General features: G+C 45.3%; 1 protein-coding gene across 1 annotated transcript in view; it reads left to right on the top strand.

Annotated features, from left to right (window-relative positions):
- LOC143286585 (cell surface hyaluronidase CEMIP2-like) overlaps positions 1-17,500 on the top strand; it is a 68,948-nt gene that overhangs the window by 6,493 nt on the left and 44,955 nt on the right. The window contains exons 4-11 of the mRNA XM_076594209.1: positions 1,979-2,163; positions 2,939-3,059; positions 6,622-6,777; positions 7,921-8,027; positions 8,474-8,585; positions 11,419-11,523; positions 14,456-14,646; positions 16,855-16,927. Coding sequence (XP_076450324.1) covers positions 1,979-2,163; positions 2,939-3,059; positions 6,622-6,777; positions 7,921-8,027; positions 8,474-8,585; positions 11,419-11,523; positions 14,456-14,646; positions 16,855-16,927 — 1,050 coding nt within the window. The remainder of the gene's footprint in view (positions 1-1,978; positions 2,164-2,938; positions 3,060-6,621; positions 6,778-7,920; positions 8,028-8,473; positions 8,586-11,418; positions 11,524-14,455; positions 14,647-16,854; positions 16,928-17,500) is intronic.

Below are 17,500 nucleotides of genomic sequence, written 5' to 3' on the forward strand. Positions count from 1 at the left end.
GACAATGCTGCACTCTACGCATCCCTGTCACAGTGATATCCCGGCGTCGACCAGGCCCGAGAGATACAGACGCTTGCAGTGTTAGGAAATTAGAGAGCAACACACACACAAAGACACATCCGTGAAGTGGATGACACTCGAATGTGTGGTCCCAGTTTTCCCACTTTCGCCCAAAGCACACTCAACTCCGGTGACGGGCCGAAAACCCCCACGTCCGCTGGGATTCGAACCTGCTTCCTCCCAGCCGTCAGTCCGCGACGCTAACCACTTGGCCACGGCAGCTGGTCGGACTGATCCATGTACGCGATCTACACCACATCTGTTGAAAGGGAACAGACTGCCCAATCTTCACATAAACCCAACTCCCTGATGGAGGCGTTGAGAGACAGTTGCCCCAGGTTTGTGTTGTGAAAGGGGGTAGGAAGACAGAGCAGTGACCTTCTTCTTCTTCTTCTGCGTTCACTCGTATGCACACGAGTGGGCTTTTACGTGTATGACCGTTTTTACCCCGCCATGTAGGCAGCCATACTCCGTTTTCGGGGGTGTGCATGCTGGGTATGTTCATGTTTCCATAACCCACCGAACACTGACATGGATTACAGGATCTTTAACGTGCGTATTTGATCTTCTGCTTGCATATACACACGAAGGGGGTTCAGGCACTAGCAGGTCTGCACATATGTTGACCTGGGAGATCGTAAAAATCTCCACCCTTTACCTACCAGGCGCCGTCACCGTGATTCGAACCCGGGACCCCCAGATTGACAGTCCAGCGCTTTAACCACTCGGCTATTGCGCCCGTCAGAGCAGTGACCAAAGGTCAAAGCTGGTTGAGCTGGAATGGGTCGGGGTTCTTTTACTTACAAAATACAGAATATTATACAGTCTACTTTATTCCATCCAACAAAAAACAATTTCCTGTGCGCGTGAGTTGGTGTTATATGTTCATAAACATAAGTCACAATCATATACATGCAAAAACCGCAGTTACATGGCAGGCATAGAATATTTTACTACATCACACTAAAACTGAATATAGATATTATAATTAAAGCGGTCTATTTACATTCATTCTAAATTCATACAGGATACGGCTCACACACACACACACACACACACACACACACACACACACACACACACACACACACACACACATACACACACACACATACACACACACACACACACACACACACACACACACATACACACACATGCACGCAACCACCACATAACAGCACACACACCCCACACCACTCAACACAAACTTTCCCAACCCCAACCCAATCTTTTTGTTTGTTTTGTTTTGCTGCCCCGTCATCTGCACCGTTTCAGTGGCTTTACTCCCACGTCGCTCATTCCGTATCCCCCGTGGTGTGTGTCCATCGAGATCGATGATGACCATCGTTGTCATCCAGCTGGGGGATGGGGGGAGGTGTGGTGGTGGTGGTGGTGGTGGTGGTGGGTGCTCATGAATCTATCTGTGAATGCGCAGATGGCTGAATAGTCCAATCTGCGCACGAAATGTTCGCTGACAGTTGGGGGCAGACAAAGACAGGCATATCATTGTCAGGGAGCTTGTTTGCCCGTGACTTTCTGGCCTGCCTCTTCTGAACAGCTGCAGCAGTCCTGTTGGCCTCGCACAACTTGGCGCCTTTGCGCACAGCAGCGCGCCATTTGTCACGGTCCACTGCAAATTCCTCCCAGGAGTCAGGGTTGATATCAAACGCTTTCAGAGAGACTTTCAGAGTATCTCTGAAGCGCTTCTACCGTACATACACAACGACACCGGTTTCGTCTGTCTCAGTCTGTCCCAGCGCCGGTAGTCTACAAATAACCATTGACGTTAGGTCGCCAGGAGGCCACACACCAGAGGAGACCCGACCCTGCTCTGTTGTGCTTAAGTTACCTCGGCGGTGTTGGGTAGTGCCTGTTCTGATTTAACATAGCCCACAAGCCACCCTTTCCCCTTCAGGACATTCCAAGGACAAGTACCATGTGCCAGACCACGAGTTTGGCCGGAAGTTCCTTGGGGTGGCCCCCGGGGGCACGCTGGAGCTGCATGGGGAACTGAAGACCTCGTGGACCAAGCTGGCCCAGACTGTGCCGCCCGCCAGTGACATACAGTGCTCGCTGGTGTATGATCATAACAACCTGACGGTACTGGTCTCTCTCTCTCTCTCTCTCTCTCTCTGTGTGTGTGTGTGTGTGTGTGTGTGTGTGTGTGTATGTCTGCGCGCGCGCGCTTCCTTCTCAGTTATGTGTTTCTCGGTGCCTTGTCAGTGAGCCTGGCCCGCCTGTCTTTCAGCTTCTACTCTCTCTCTCTCTCTCGCTCGCTGTCTCTCTATCGCTCTCTCTCTCTCCCCCCCCTCTCTCTCTCTCTCTCTCGCTCGCTGTCTCTCTATCGCTCTCTCTCTCCCCCCCCTCTCTCTCTCTCTCTCTCTCGCTCGCTGTCTCTCTATCGCTCTCTCTCTCTCCCCCCCCTCTCTCTCTCTCTCTCTTTATCTCCCTCTCGCATATGATGATACTGATAATGACGATGATGATGACGATGACGACGAATACTATGACGACGATGACTACGACGACGACGACGATGATGATGACGACGACGACGATGATGCTGATGATGGCGATGATGATGATGATGACATCGATGATTATAATGATGATGACAACGCCGACGACGATGATTAAGAAGATGATGATTAGGACGACGATGAAGAAGAAGAAGATGATGATGATGATGACGGTGATGACTATGTCGAAGCTGCTGCTGCTGCTGATGATGATGACGACGACGACGACGACGATGATGATGACGATAATGACGACCATGATGATGACGACGATGACGATGATGATGACGATGATAATGATGATAATGAAGCTGATGACGCTGATGCTGATGATGACGATGATGATGGCGGTGCAGACCAACACGGCGGGAGTAGTGAACGCACAGGGACTGAACGTCATTGTCTGGAACGAGGACGGGTCTATGATGGACTTCAACGCCTTTAAGTCCTATGAACTCTTCGCTGACTTCTTTGATTGTGCGTAGATACATATTTCTCTCTCTATGTATGTGTGTGTGTGTGTGTGTGTGTGTGTGTGTGTTTGTGCGTGTGTGCGCGCACGCGCGTGTGTGCATGTCTGTGTGTGTTTGTGTGGTGTGCATGTGTGTGTGTGTGTGTGTGTGTGTGTGTGTGTGTGTGCTGTGTGTGTGTGTGTGTGTGTGTGTGTATCTATCCTATTATCTATTCATTTATTTATTCATTCATCTATCTATTTATTGTCTATCTGTTATCAGTTTATAGTTTATTCATTTTGCTTCTTTCATTCTGTTTGTACCAACTGCATCAGCTGTTGTCGACTAACTGTTGGGTTCATTGTTAACGTCTGTACATGTCCCTTCAGCGCATACACAACTCTGCTGCCCGACTCGTCCTCAGAAAGAAAAGATCTGAGCACATCACTCCTCTTTTGCAACATCTCCACTGGCTCCCTGTCTCACACCGAATAAAGTACAGGATCAGCACTCTATGTTATAGATGTATTCACAAAACTGCCCCTTCCTATCTCTGCGGCTGCCTTCACCTCTACACTCCATCTCGATCACTACGATCGGCTTCGGATCCACTCTGTTTACGCATACCCAGATTCAAACACTCGACTGTTGGCCGCCGTTCTTTCTCTGTCTTTGGACCTTGCGATTGGAATGAACTTCCTCTTTCGCTTCGTCAAGTCTCCACACTCAGCTCTTTCAAGTCTGGCCTTAAAACCCACCTCTTCCCAAAATAGCCTCCCTTGCCTGCCCTTCTTTGTCTTTAGTTTCTACAGTTTTAGAGTTATGCATGCGTGTGAATGACTGGTGCGAAAGCGCTTTGATTTGTCTCTGCACAAGATCCAGCGCTATATAAATACCATTATTATTATTATTATTATTATTATTATTATTATGTCATTTGCCTGACTGTCTGGACCAAACGTCTTGTTCATGGTTATCTGCTCTTGTGGTCGTTTATGACTGGAACAACAGCCGAGTGGTTAAAGTATTAGACTTCCAGTCTAAGGGTCCTTAGTTCCACTTCCGTTCACGGCATCTGATGGGGAATGTTCTCATCTGTTAGGCCAATGGGTGTGTAGACCTGGTAATGTCTGAATACCATCGTGTGTATTTTGTATTTGTATTTCTTTTTATCACAACAGATTTCTCTGTGTGAAATTCGGGCTGCTCTCCACAGGGAGAGCGCGTCGCTACACTACAGCGCCACCCATTTTTTTTTGTTTTTTTTTTTGTATTTTTATTCTGCGTGCAGTTTTATTTGTTTTTCCTATCGAAGTGGATTTTTCTATAGAATTTTGCAGGAACAACCCTTTTGTTGCCGTGGGTTCTTTTACGTGCGCTAAGTGCATGCTGCACACGGGACCTCGGTTTATCCGAATGACTAGCGTCCAGACCACCACTCAAGGTCTAGTGGAGGGGGAGAAAATATGGGCGGCTGAGCCGTGATTCGAACCAGCGCGCTCAGATTCTCTCTCGCTTCCTAGGCGGACGCGTTACCTCTAGGCCATCACTCCACTATACGCATGCAGGTCAAATGCGCACGTTAATGAATGATCCCCTGATCCATGTCAGCGGTCAGTTGAGTTTGAATACATGAACATAATCAACATGTGCAACCAGAAGTCAAGTATTGCTGCCTACAGTTTAAGTTTTCAGTTTCAGGTACAGAGCGTGCGGACATATCCATAAGCACTATGGGCACAATAGCCGAGTGGCTTTTCATGGTTCGAATCTCGGTAACGGCGCCTGGTGGGTAAAGAGTGGAGATTTTTCCGATCTCCCAGGTCAACATATGTGCGGACCTGCTAGTGCCTGAACCTCTTTCATGTGTATAAGCAAGCAGAAGATGAAATATGCAAGTTTAAGATCCCCTAATCCATGTCAGCGTTCGGTGGGTTATGGAAACAAAAACATTCCCGGCATGCACACAACCAAAACCGGAGTACGTCTGCTTACACGGCGGAGTGATTAAACAAAACGGTCATACACGTAGATTGTTACATGTCTAAGTGTGCATGCGTGCGTGACTTAAAACTGACTGAATGCCACTGGAAACGAATGATGAGCGCCCAGTGGCAGCCGTCAGTCGGCTCTATCCAGGTAGGCAGCCTGTTGTGAGAATGACACCGTGTTTGTAAAACGCTTAGAGCTTGGTGGATAGGCACTGTATAAGTGTCTATACCATATACACTATCCCACATCTGCTCCCAAACTTCGGATAACCCAACGCGGTGGCCAGGCCTTGAGGGTCTATCCTGGGGTTGTGTAAGACATTAACATGAAAATGAAGTAAAATAACCAGAGAAAATGAACGAAAAGTAAACACAATCGAATACTGGCTGTCAGCTTGGCGGGCCAAAACCAGTCGTGCCTGTAAAAGCTCACGTAAGAGTGAGCATGTGAGCTACAACACAGGAACGAAGGAGAGAAGAAGAAGAAGAAGGAGAATACGAAGAGGAGAGAAGAAGGAGAAGAAGAAGAAGAAGGAAGGGGACAAAGAGGATGAGGAGGAGGAATGAAAAGAAGAAGAAGGAGGAGGTGGAAGAGAAGAAGGAAGAGCATGAAGAGAAGAAGAAGAAGAAGAAGGAGAAGAAGAAGAAGAAGAAGAAGAAGGAGGGGAAGAAGAAGAAGAAGGAGAAGAAGAAGAAGAAGGAGGGGAAGAAGAAGAAGAAGGAGAAGAAGAAGAAGAAGGAGGGGAAGAAGAAGAAGAAGGGGAAGAAGAAGAAGAAGGAGGGGAAGAAGAAGAAGAAGGAGGGGAAGAAGAAGAAGGAGGGGAAGAAGAAGAAGGAGGGGAAGAAGAAGAAGGAGGAGAAGAAGAAGAAGAAGGAAAGGGACAAAGAGAATGAGGAGGAGGAATAAAAAGAAGAAGGAGGAGGTGGAAGAGAAGAAGGAAGAGCATGAAGAGAAGAAGAAGAAGAAGGGTGGACAGAGCTCTGGAAGGAACGGGACACTGCAATCTGCTCCACGGCCTTTTCCCAAGGATCTGTGTCCAGCTGAGAAGTGAGACCTGAGGAACAATGCACGTGCTGCTGGTGGTGCTGCTGGTGGGACAGATGGCTGGGGGGTGTGGGGCCACCTCGTCAGGAACACGTCACACAGGTCTGCAACGGAGTGCACAAGACCTGTATACAAGTGGCATATGCAAGCTCTTCAATCTTTGTCCAAATCAAAATCAAGCTTTGCAAGAACGCAGTGAAGGAAACATTTGCTGGGTCCCACATAGGGGATATTTCCCTTGCTGACTCAGGCATGGGTCTTCGGGAAGTTCTTCTAAACGTTGGACAGGAATGGACGATATAACGCTAGAGTACTGGCAGGTGATGGATCTACAAAGACGATGAATGCTTGAATCTGGACATGGATTGAAAAAGGCAAGGAGGAAGAATAAAATGAAATCGGTTGCTTTGAGCGAAAAAAACAAAACAAAACAAAAAACAACAACAAAACAACAACAACAACAACAAAAAAAAGAAAAGAAAAAAAAAAGAAAAAAAAAGAAAAAAAGAAGAAGAAGAATTTCTGTGTTCATTTCTTGTTTTTCCCCCCAGCCATTCCCGACAAGAAAGTGGTGGCTATGTACACCCATGGTAACGAAGGTATACTAAGCATGACCGAAGAGTTGAGGAAAACAATCGTTAATCTGGGGGGATCTGTCATCAGCAAGCTTCAGGATAAACAAGGCTACTCTTTTATCGGCAAGAAAGGTGAGTCATATCATATAGAAATGCATGTAGTATGTATGTATGTATGTATGTAGTGGCAAGAACGGTGACTAATATTATAACTATAGAGATGTAAGTATGTATGCATGTATGTAAGCACTGGCAAAAAAGGTGAGTGATATTATGATCATAGAGATATATGTATGTATGTGTGTATGTAACTGCAAGAAAGGTGAGTTATATGAGAGTCGTAGAGCTGTATGTATGTATGTTCATATGTAGAATACAGTCAGAATAACATTTGTTTTCAGAACCAATTGTCACTGTCAATAATGTATGTATGTATGTATGTGATTTCTTTGTATCTATCTATCTATCTATGTAGTAATCTATCTATATATCGACGTAGCTATCTCTCTATGTATGCATTATCTATGTATCTATCTCTCCGTCAATGCTTCTACCTACCTGTCTATCTACCCATTTTACATATATACTAAATTGTAAATGGTGTGTCTGCTTCAGTTATTGTGGGGGCTGGGGGGTTTCAATGCCACTGACAAAATATCTGACATGTCCACGGAAGCGGAAACTGCAGTCACATCAGACATCACAAATCTCTCTCTCTCTCCCCCCCCCCTCTCTCTCTCTTTTCCGTAAAGGATCCCACAGGTATTTTTTTTACCAAAGGGCCCAGCCCACTCCTTCCATCATTTTAACCCCCCCCCCCCCACCCCCACCGAAGTCAGGTACCCATCAGCACTTGGGTGAAGTGAGGACATACCATACCACCATTCCGTAACGGGACCTCGAACCTTGTGACTCACTGACGATCACCAGATCAGAGGTCCAACACCTAACCGATTCTGTCATCGAAAGATTCAAGTCCTCCTTTTCAATCATCAACCCCCTTGCAACCACACAACTCTCCTATTTTCTTTTTGTTTTTTTTTTCTTTTTTTAGTGTGTTTTTTTTTTAAAGAAAAGAAAGAAAGAAAGAAAGAAAGAAGAAGAAGAAAAAGAAGAAAATCTATAATTATTGTCCTTGTAAAGTCAGTTTTCACAGGACCGAGGAGTCAGTAGTTTACCGTCGTCATGACGATAGTGTCACGTGACTCTGTGTGTGTGTGTGTGTGTGTGTGTGTGTGTGTGTGTGTGTGTGTGTGTGTGTGTGTGTGTGTCCAGGATCCAGTCGGACGGTGAGAGAGGTGGCAAGGGAGGACAACAGTGTGATGGGGGAGGAACAGGACTTTCTGACCTTCCACGACACGGACAAGGGGCTGATGTTTCAGGTCAGTCTCTCTCTCTCTCTCTCTCTCTCTATATATATATATATATATATATAAATATATATCCATATATATATATATATATATCCACACATATATATACATATGAATTGAATGATAAATCCAAGCCCAGTTGTCTGGGATTTATTACTTAACCCATGGTAGCATATCATGCACTATCTAATGACCCCAACAGATTATGGTGCGGTGCCTTGTAGATATTAGGAATTATCCAATACTCAAGAGAGAGAGAGAGAGAGAGAGAGAGAGAAACAGCGAGGCACAGAAAGAGACAGACAGACAGAGAGAGAGAGAGATAGAGAGAGAGAGAGAGAGAGAGAGACAGACAGACAGACAGACAGACAGACAGACACAGAGAGATACTCATAGCGTGCTAGTGTCCTCGTATATCAGCACCCCTGTTTTCAAAAACCGAACAATGTCGGCAGGTGGCAGTGAACCCCGGGACTGTCAAGGCGTTCCAGATGTTCCGTGTGGTGAACGAGGACGCCCTCTTCACCAAGCTGACCCTGGTGGACGAAGTGAAAGGATGGAAGAAGGGTGGGTTCGACAAATAGGACAGCACAAGACAGGGCAGGACAGGACAGGACAGGACAGGACAGGGCAGGACAGGGCAGGACAGGACAGGACAGGGCAGGACAGGGCAGGGCAGGACAGGACAGGGCAGGGCAGGACAGGGCAGGGCAGGACAGGACAGGACAGGACAGGACAGGACAGGCCAGGCCAGCACGAGACAGGACAGGACAGGACAGGACGGGACAGGGCAGGACAGGACAGGACAGGACAGGACAGGACAGGACAGGACAGGACAGGACAGGCCAGACCAGCACGAGACAGGACAGGACAGGACAGGACGAGACAGGGCAGGACAGGACAGGACAGGACAGGACGAGACAGGACAGGCCAGGCCAGGCCAGGCCAGGCCAGGCCAGGCCAGGCCAGGCCAGGCCAGGCCAGGCCAGCACGAGACAGGACAGGACAGGACAGGACAGGACAGGACAGGACAGGGCAGGGCAGGACAGGGCAGAACGGGACAGGACAGGACAGGACAAGACAGAGCAGGGCAGGGCAGGGCAGGGCAGGGCAGGGCAGGACAGGACAGGACAGCACAAGACAGAGCAGGACAGGGCAGGGCAGGGCAGGGCAGGACAGGACAGGGCAGGGCAGGGCAGGACAGGGCAGGACAGGACAGGGCAGGACAGGACAGGGCAGGGCAGGACAGGACAGGGCAGGGCAGGACAGGACAGGCCAGCACGAGACAGGACAGGACAGGACAGGACAGGCCAGGACAGGACAGGACAGGGCAGGACAGGACAGGACAGGGCAGGACAATGCAAGACAGCACGGGACAGCATAGGACAGGACATGATACGACAAGACAAGACAAGGCAAGACAAGACAGAACAGGACAGCACAGAGCAAGACAAGACACGACAGGACGAGTTAATTCATTAATTAATTCAGTCAGTCTTAATATGAGATGATGAAAGGCTGTTCGGACGAGGAGGGAGGAAGTGACGTTGGAAACAAAGTGAGCAACAAGTGGGGGGTGGGGGGAGCAATAGGAGGGGGGAAGAGAATGAAGGATGAGAGAGAGAGAGAGAGAGAGAGAGAGAGAGAGAGAGAGAGAGAGAGAGAGGTGGGGGGAGCAGGGAGAGAGAGTGTGAGGAAGATAATAATGATAATAATAATAATAATAATATAGTGTGGAGTGATGGCCTAGAGGCAACGCGTCCGCCTAGGAAACGAGAGAATCTGAGCGCGCTGGTTCGAATCACGGCTCAGCCGCCCATATTTTCTCCCCCTCCACTAGACCTTGAGTGGTGGTCTGGACGCTAGTCATTCGGATGAGACGATAAACCGAGGTCCCGTGTGCAGCATGCACTTAGCGCACGTAAAAGAACCCACGACAATAAAAGGGTTGTTCCTGGCAAAATTCTGTAGAAAAATCCACTTCAGTAGGAAAAACAAATAAAACTGCACGCAGGACAAAATACAAAAAAATGGGTGGCGCTGTAGTATAGCGACGCGCTCTCCAGCCCGAATTTCACACAGAGAAATATGTTGTGATAAAAAGATATATAAATACAAATACAAATATTTATATAGCGCTGAATCTTGCGCAGAGACAAATCTAAGCGCTTTCACACCAGTCATTCACACGCATGCATAACTCTAAACTGAAGAAGAAACTGAAGACAAGGAAGAGGCTTGGAAGGTAGGCTATCTTGTGAAGAAGTGGGTTTTAAGGCCAGACTTGAAAGAGCTGAGTGCGGAGACCTGACGAAGCGAAAGAGGAAGTTCATTCCAAATACAACGTCCAGAGACAGAGAAAGGACGGCGTCGATGGATTTTAGGTTGCGACGAGTAACGGATTTTTCGGTTCTGGTAGGTTTTGAAATATTAAGCGAGAATACAACAGCAGAATTGTCAGAAGAAAGTTCGTCAGTTACAGTCACTGACGCAATCATGGCATCAGAGTCACGTGTGATGAGTAAGATCTGTGTGTTGGTTCTGTGACGAGTTGAGATAGAGAATGATTGGACAGAGACTGACATAGGCGTTTGACATCAGTGGAGGTTTGGTTGTCGAAATGAAAGTTGAAATATCCGAGGAAGAGAGAGAAAGTGGGTGATGGGAAGAGAGAGAGAGAGAGAGAGAGAGAGGGGGGGAGAGAGAGAGGAGGGGGGGGGGGGGGTGTGGAGGGGGGGGGGGGGAAGCGAAAACAGCGAGAGAGGGAGAAGGAAGAGTGAAGAGAGACGGGGAGCTTGTTGCTGTTGTTAACTAGACAACAGCGACGTCAAGAGATAAACAAATGTGATGACCTGATGGCGACAGTGGTGATGAAGACAATGACCTGAAGATAACAACGACGATAAATCATTCTCAACGACATGTAAAACCAGTACGAAAGCAAGGGAAGTACAGACCACCACGCCCATGATGATTATGGTCATAGCGATGCAGATGACGACGACGACTATCATGATGATGTTAGTGATGATGACGATGATTAGGACGATGATGATTGATGATAATGGTGATGATGATGATGGTAACGATAACGATGCTGACGACGACTATGATGATGAGGATAATAATGATGATGGTAACGATGATGATGTTGTTGATGATGAGTTATATTGATGCTGTTGATTATGATGACGACGACGATGACGATAATGTTGATGACGACGACGATGATGATGATGATGATGACGACGACGACGACGACGATGATGATGGTGGTGGTGGTGCTGATGTTAGCGCTAATGATAATGATGGTGATGATGATGACGATGATGACGACGATCATGATAATGATTATGACGACGTCGACGATGATGATGCCGATGATGACGATGACCGGCAGGTGACCAAGTGGTACTGACCTCCACGGACTATGAGTGGACTCAGGCGGAGACTCGGAGAATCGTGGGTTGTACGGACTGCTCGCCACGACAGATCAGAGTCAATGGTCAGTGATCTCCCTTCCGACATTCAGTTTGGTTTGAATTTTTATTTAATTCATTTTTTTTTAAAGTTTATTTTATACATATGATAGATCAAACAATGATGATGATAATGATGATTATGATAATATAACAACAATAAAGATAACAGTAATAATAATAGTAATAACAGTAATAATGATAATAATAATGATGATGATGATAATGACGATGATAATAATAATGATAATAATAATAATAATAATAATAATAACAATAAGAAGAAGAAGAAGAAGAAGTCCAGACCGATCCATACACGTCATACCACATCTGCTTAATAAAACAACAACAACAACAACAACAACAACAAAACAACAACAGGAAGCAGACGTCTGACCTCATGATAGACCCTACGAGCTGACCAGAAGCTTGACAGCCTTCCGAATTCATAGCAAATTGAACAAGTAAATGAACAGATCAATTTCGTTATGACTTCCCAACGACCAGTGATCGCCCTTTGTCCTTGTTGGTATCACTTGCTACTTCAGCAGCTGTTCAGTTTGCTCCTTTTTTTTGACTCACTTGTGTAAACAAAGTGAGTCTATGTTTTAACCCGGTGTTCAGTTGTCTCTCTGTGTGTGTGTGTGTGTGTGTGTGTGTGTGTGTCCATGGTAAACTTTAACATTGACATTTTCTCTGCAAATACTTTGTCAGTTGACACCAAATTAGGCATAAAAATAGGAAAAATTCAGTTCTTTCCAGTCATCTTGCTTAAAACAATATTGCACCTCTGGGATGGGCACAAAAAATAAAAAATGAAGCCTAATTAAATGCAAACTGCATTTACTGTTATATTTACGTATATTTTTTGTATTCTCTAAACTTGGCACTTTGATCTGATATTCGACAGAACAACAAGAGCAGTCATTATTATCAAACTTCTTTTGCTAAGCATGGAAGTTTTATTTATTTTGCAAAAGTTTTGGTGCAGATAGTAAAGAAGGGAAATTACTCTGTAATTAATGCTAGGGGACTTAATTTGCCACAAGTGAGTCTTGAAGGCCTTGCCTCTCTTGTTTTTTTTCTTCTGTCCTCTTGTCGTTTCTGCTCCTGCTCACTTGATATGTGGTAGTAATGTCCCTTTCATATTTCATAGTACTGTCCCCTTGGTATGTGGTAGTGATGTCCTCTCAGTATATGGCAGTCATATCCTCCTGTTATATGTTAGTAAAGTCTCTCTTGTTATGTGATAGTGATGTCCACTTGATATATGGCAATGATGTCCCCTAAATTGTTATGTGATAGTGATGTCCACTTGATATATGGCAATGATGTCCCCTAAATTGTTATGTGATAGTGATGTCCACTTGATATATGGCAATGATGTCCCCTAAATTGTTATGTGATAGTGATGTCCACTTGATATATGGCAATGATGTCCCCTAAATTGTTATGTGATAGTGATGTCCACTTGATATATTGTTATGTGATAGCAATGTTCTTTTGATACGTGACAGTAATGTCTCTCTTGTTATGTGACAGTGATTTCCTCTTAATATGTAGCAGTAATGTGTCTCTTGTTACATGGTGGTCATGTCTCTCTTGTTATGTGACAGTGATGTCCTCTTAATATGTAGCAGTAATGTGTCTCTTGTTACATGGTGGTCATGTCTCTCTTGTTATGTGACAGTGATGTCCTCTTAATATGTAACAGTAATGTCTCTCTTGTTACATGGTGGGTACTGTCTCTCTTGTTATGTGACAGTGATGTCCTCTTAATATGTAGCAGTAATGTCTCTCTTGTTACATGGTGCTTCTGTCTCCCTTGTTATGTGACAGTGATGTCCTCTTAATATGTAGCAGTAATGTGTCTTGTTATGTGACAGTAATGTCTCTCTTGTTACATGGTGGTACTGTCTCTCTTGTTATGTGACAGTGATGTCCTCTTAATATGTAGCAGTAATGTGTCTCTTGTTATGTGGTAGCGATGTCTTCTTGATATGTGGTAGTGATATCTTCTTGATATGTGGTAGTGGTGTCTTCTTGATATTTGGTAGTGATATATTCTTGATATGTGGTAGTGATGTGGTAGTGATATCTTCTTGATATGTGGTAGTGATGTGTTCTTGATATGTGGTAGTGATGTGTTCTTGATGTGTGGTAGTGATGTGGTAGTGATGTCTTCTTGATATGTGGTAGTGATGCGTTCTTGATATGTGGTAGTGATGTGTTCTTGATATGTGGTAGTGATGTCTTCTTGATATGTGGTAGTGATGTGGTAGTGATATCTTCTTGATACGTGGTAGTGATGTGGTAGTGATGTCTTCTTGATATGTGGTAGTGATGTCTTATGATATGTGGCAGTGATGTGGCCGTGATGCCTACTTGACATGTGATAGTGATGACCTCGTAATCTGTGGCAGTAATGTTCTCTTGACATGTGATAGTGATGACCTCGTAATCTGTGGCAGTAATGTTCTCTTGACATGTGGTAGTGATGACCTCGTAATCTGTGGCAGTAATGTTCTCTTGACATGTGATAGTGATGACCTCATAATCTGTGGCAGTAATGTTCTCTTGACATGTGGTAGTCATATCCTCTTTGTATGTGGTAGTAATGTTCTTCTTCTTGTTGTTCTTGTTCTTATTTTTGTTGTTGTTCTTCTCATTCTCTGTGTGGGTGGGTGGACGGGTTAGGGCGTGTGGGTTGGCAGTGTGATACGTGCATGCATGTGTGTGTGTGTGTGTGTGTGTGTGTGTGTGTGTGTGTGTGTGTGTGTGTGTGTGTGTGTGTGTTTGCGCACGTGCATTCTTCAATGTGTGTGCATAAATTATCTACATATTATGCGTTCGCGTGCAGGTGTGTTTGTGTTTGTGCTTTGATGCGTGCTCGTCGTGGTGCGTGCGTGAGGGCGTGCGAGCGTTTGAACTTGATCTTGCGCGTGCACGTTTCCTCAGCGCCCTTGACCTACATGCACTATGGGAACTTCACTCGGTGGGTGGATGAGAGGGGGGAGGTGGCCATGCTGTCACGTGGCATCGTCGTGGAGGGCGAGCTAGAGAGCACGTGCAGGGAACGCACGAAAGAGGAGGTTGCCAACAAGCTGTGCCACAAGTTCCGCAGGGACACTTTCGGGGGCCATCTCATGGTAAACTTGGCTTGTGTTAAAAATCTATTATTATTATTATTATCATTATTATTAATTATTATTATTATTATTTCTTTGGGCGGGGGGCGAGGAGGGGTAGGGTCAAGGGGGTTAGGGTTTTTTTTTTGGTTTTTTTTGGTGTGTGTGTGTGTGTGTGTGTGTGTTTCGTTTTCGTTTTTGTTTTGTGTTTTTGGTTCTGGATGTGCCCGAAGTTCGGGGGCAATCGTGGTAGACTTGGCGTGTATATATTTTCTTTCTTTCTTTTTTGTGTGCTCTCTCTCTCTCTCTCTCTCTCTGTGTGTGTGTGTGTGTGTGTGTGTGTGTGTGTGTGTGTGTGTGTGTGTGTGTGTGTGTGTGCGTTTTGTTTTTTCTTGGTTCTGGCTGTGCCTCAAGTTTATTAGGGACATGTTTGAGGGGCATCTCATGGTGAACGTGTAGCTCTTTGGATTTTTGTTGTTTGCTTGTGTGTGTGTGTGTGTGTGTGTGTGTGTGTGTGTGTGTGTGTGTACACAAAATGTGTACTAATCATGCTGATGGAAGAGACCTTGAAGAGATGTATTTACATAATCAAAACGTTGTCGTGAGATTGTGATTTGTGCAGCGCTACCTGTTTGAAAAAAAAAACCTAACTGAAGAGATATGTATACTAATTATGTCGATGGAAGAGACTTTGAAGGGATATATTTGCTTGATTGAAAGGTAGTCGCGAGCATGTGATTTGTACAACGCTACCTGTTTGAAGGAACCTGACTATAGACAAATGTGTATGATAGTCAGTCGTGTCCCACTGTGACCACCAGAACAGCAGAGGAGGCAACTGTTGTCCCGACTATCAAGGCTAGAATTTGATTATAGTGGAGAGAGTGTCTTGTCCAAGTTACATCCCCACTTTATAACTGTTTAATACAAGATTAAGCTATACCCTGAAATTTTGCCATTGAACAAAATTTGTTTTGCTGTTGTAAACTTGTCAGTACTTAGAATTTAATTATATGTTTACCGTACACTTTCTAATGCACAAAACATATAAATTCTGTATCTGTAAACCTTTGTCTGAATAAAAAATGTTGAAAAAAAAAGTTGCATCCCCACTCTCTCGGCCAAGAGGGTTTTAGGGCAGTCGGTGTTGGGATGGTTCCCAAAGGCCAACTAGCCCACAAGGCTGCAGCACCAAGAGCCAGTACAATCTTGCCTCGTAGTTTGAGAGTCAAAGTCCTTCACAAACGACTGAGGTGTAAATGACTTCCCATTGCAGTTGAGAAACCATTAATCATACAGGTCTCACTTAGCTGTTGGCCAAACTGTAAGCTCAAGTCAATCAGTGATATTAGCCGAGCGCTGGGACAAAATGTAAGAATAATAATAATGGACATTTGTTGAGGGCTTTCCTCCCTTAAAGAGAGCTCAAAGCGCTTTACAGTAAACATCAAACACACACACATACACGCGCGCGCGCAATAACTTACAAAAGAAAGAAGAAGAAAAATAATGATTTAGCGCACAATAATATAAAACAGATTCAGAGACTACGCGTATTACATAAACACACACACACACACGCACACACACACACACACACACACACACACACACTCACATACACACACAGACAGACACAGACACACACACAACGAAAGAGAGAGAGAGAGTTTGCATGGCTTATAACTGAAAAGGTATGGAAGGTCTATGGATAGGCGTTTTCAAAAAGATGTGTTTTGAGACCAGTTTTGAAAGATTGAAATGAAGGAGAGTGGCGAAGATCGTGAGGTAAACTGTTCCAGACATATGGAGCTGAATAAGAAAAGGAAGAATCACCGAAGGATCGGGTTTTTACACGGGGAGCAAGTTGCCGCCGTGAATCGGAAGGTGATCTGAGTTGTCTACGGGGTGTGTAGGTTTGAATCAATTCTCTCAGATACTGAGGAGCAGCACCCAAAGTTGAAAGTGAGAACTGGTAACCAGTGAAGAGAACGCAGAAGATGAGTGATATTGTCAGTCTTTTTGGTTCTAAAGATTAATCTTGCTCCTGAGTTTTGAACTTTCTGGTGTTTTTGTATTAAGTATCTAGGACCGATTATGTTGATAGAAGAGGTCTTGAAGGGATGTATCTACTTTGTTGTGAGTATATGTGTTGTGCAGCGATTCCTGTTCGAGGAGACCGGACTTACAAAGTATGTTGATTTTTCCACCCACGTTTTGTACCACCAGGTTGTCAGAGGGTTCAAGTCTGCCCATGTTCGTGGTGTGAAACTGCTGCACATGGGACAGCAAAACGCCCGTGGTATGTGTGTGTGTGTGTGTGTGTGTGTGTGTGTGTGTGTGTGTGTGTGTGTGTGTGTGTGTTTGTGGGTGTGGGTGTACATCTCTCTGTGTATCTATGTATGTATGTACGTGTATGTGCGTGCGTGCATGCGTGTGTGTATGTGTGTATGCGTGTGTGTGTGTGTGTGTGTGTGTGTGTGTGTGTGTGAGTGAGTGAGAGAGAGAGAGAGAGGGAGTATGTGTGAGTGTGCGTGTGTTAATGTGTGCGTGCGCGCGCGCGCGCGCGTGTGTTTGTGTTCGTTGGCTCGTTCGCTAGTTCGTTCTTTTGTTCACAACATCTATCCACAATTATGATTTTAGAAGAAATTCCAGCCCCTCCCCTACCCCTTTTTGCCTCATCTAATCAACCCCTTATCCCCCCCCCCCCCCCCCCCCCCCCCCCCGCCCCCCCCCCCCCCCCGTTTCTCTTCACAAGTTCAATTTTCATTAAAATGTATTTTAGAGATAAACAGATTACAAAAAAAGAAGAAGAAGAAATAAACAACGAAATAGAACCAGACAAACTAATCAGCTGGCGAAATATTAACAGAGA

This window comes from Babylonia areolata, chromosome 10, assembly GCF_041734735.1.
Source record: "Babylonia areolata isolate BAREFJ2019XMU chromosome 10, ASM4173473v1, whole genome shotgun sequence".
Classification (NCBI taxonomy): Eukaryota; Metazoa; Mollusca; class Gastropoda; order Neogastropoda; family Buccinidae; genus Babylonia; species Babylonia areolata.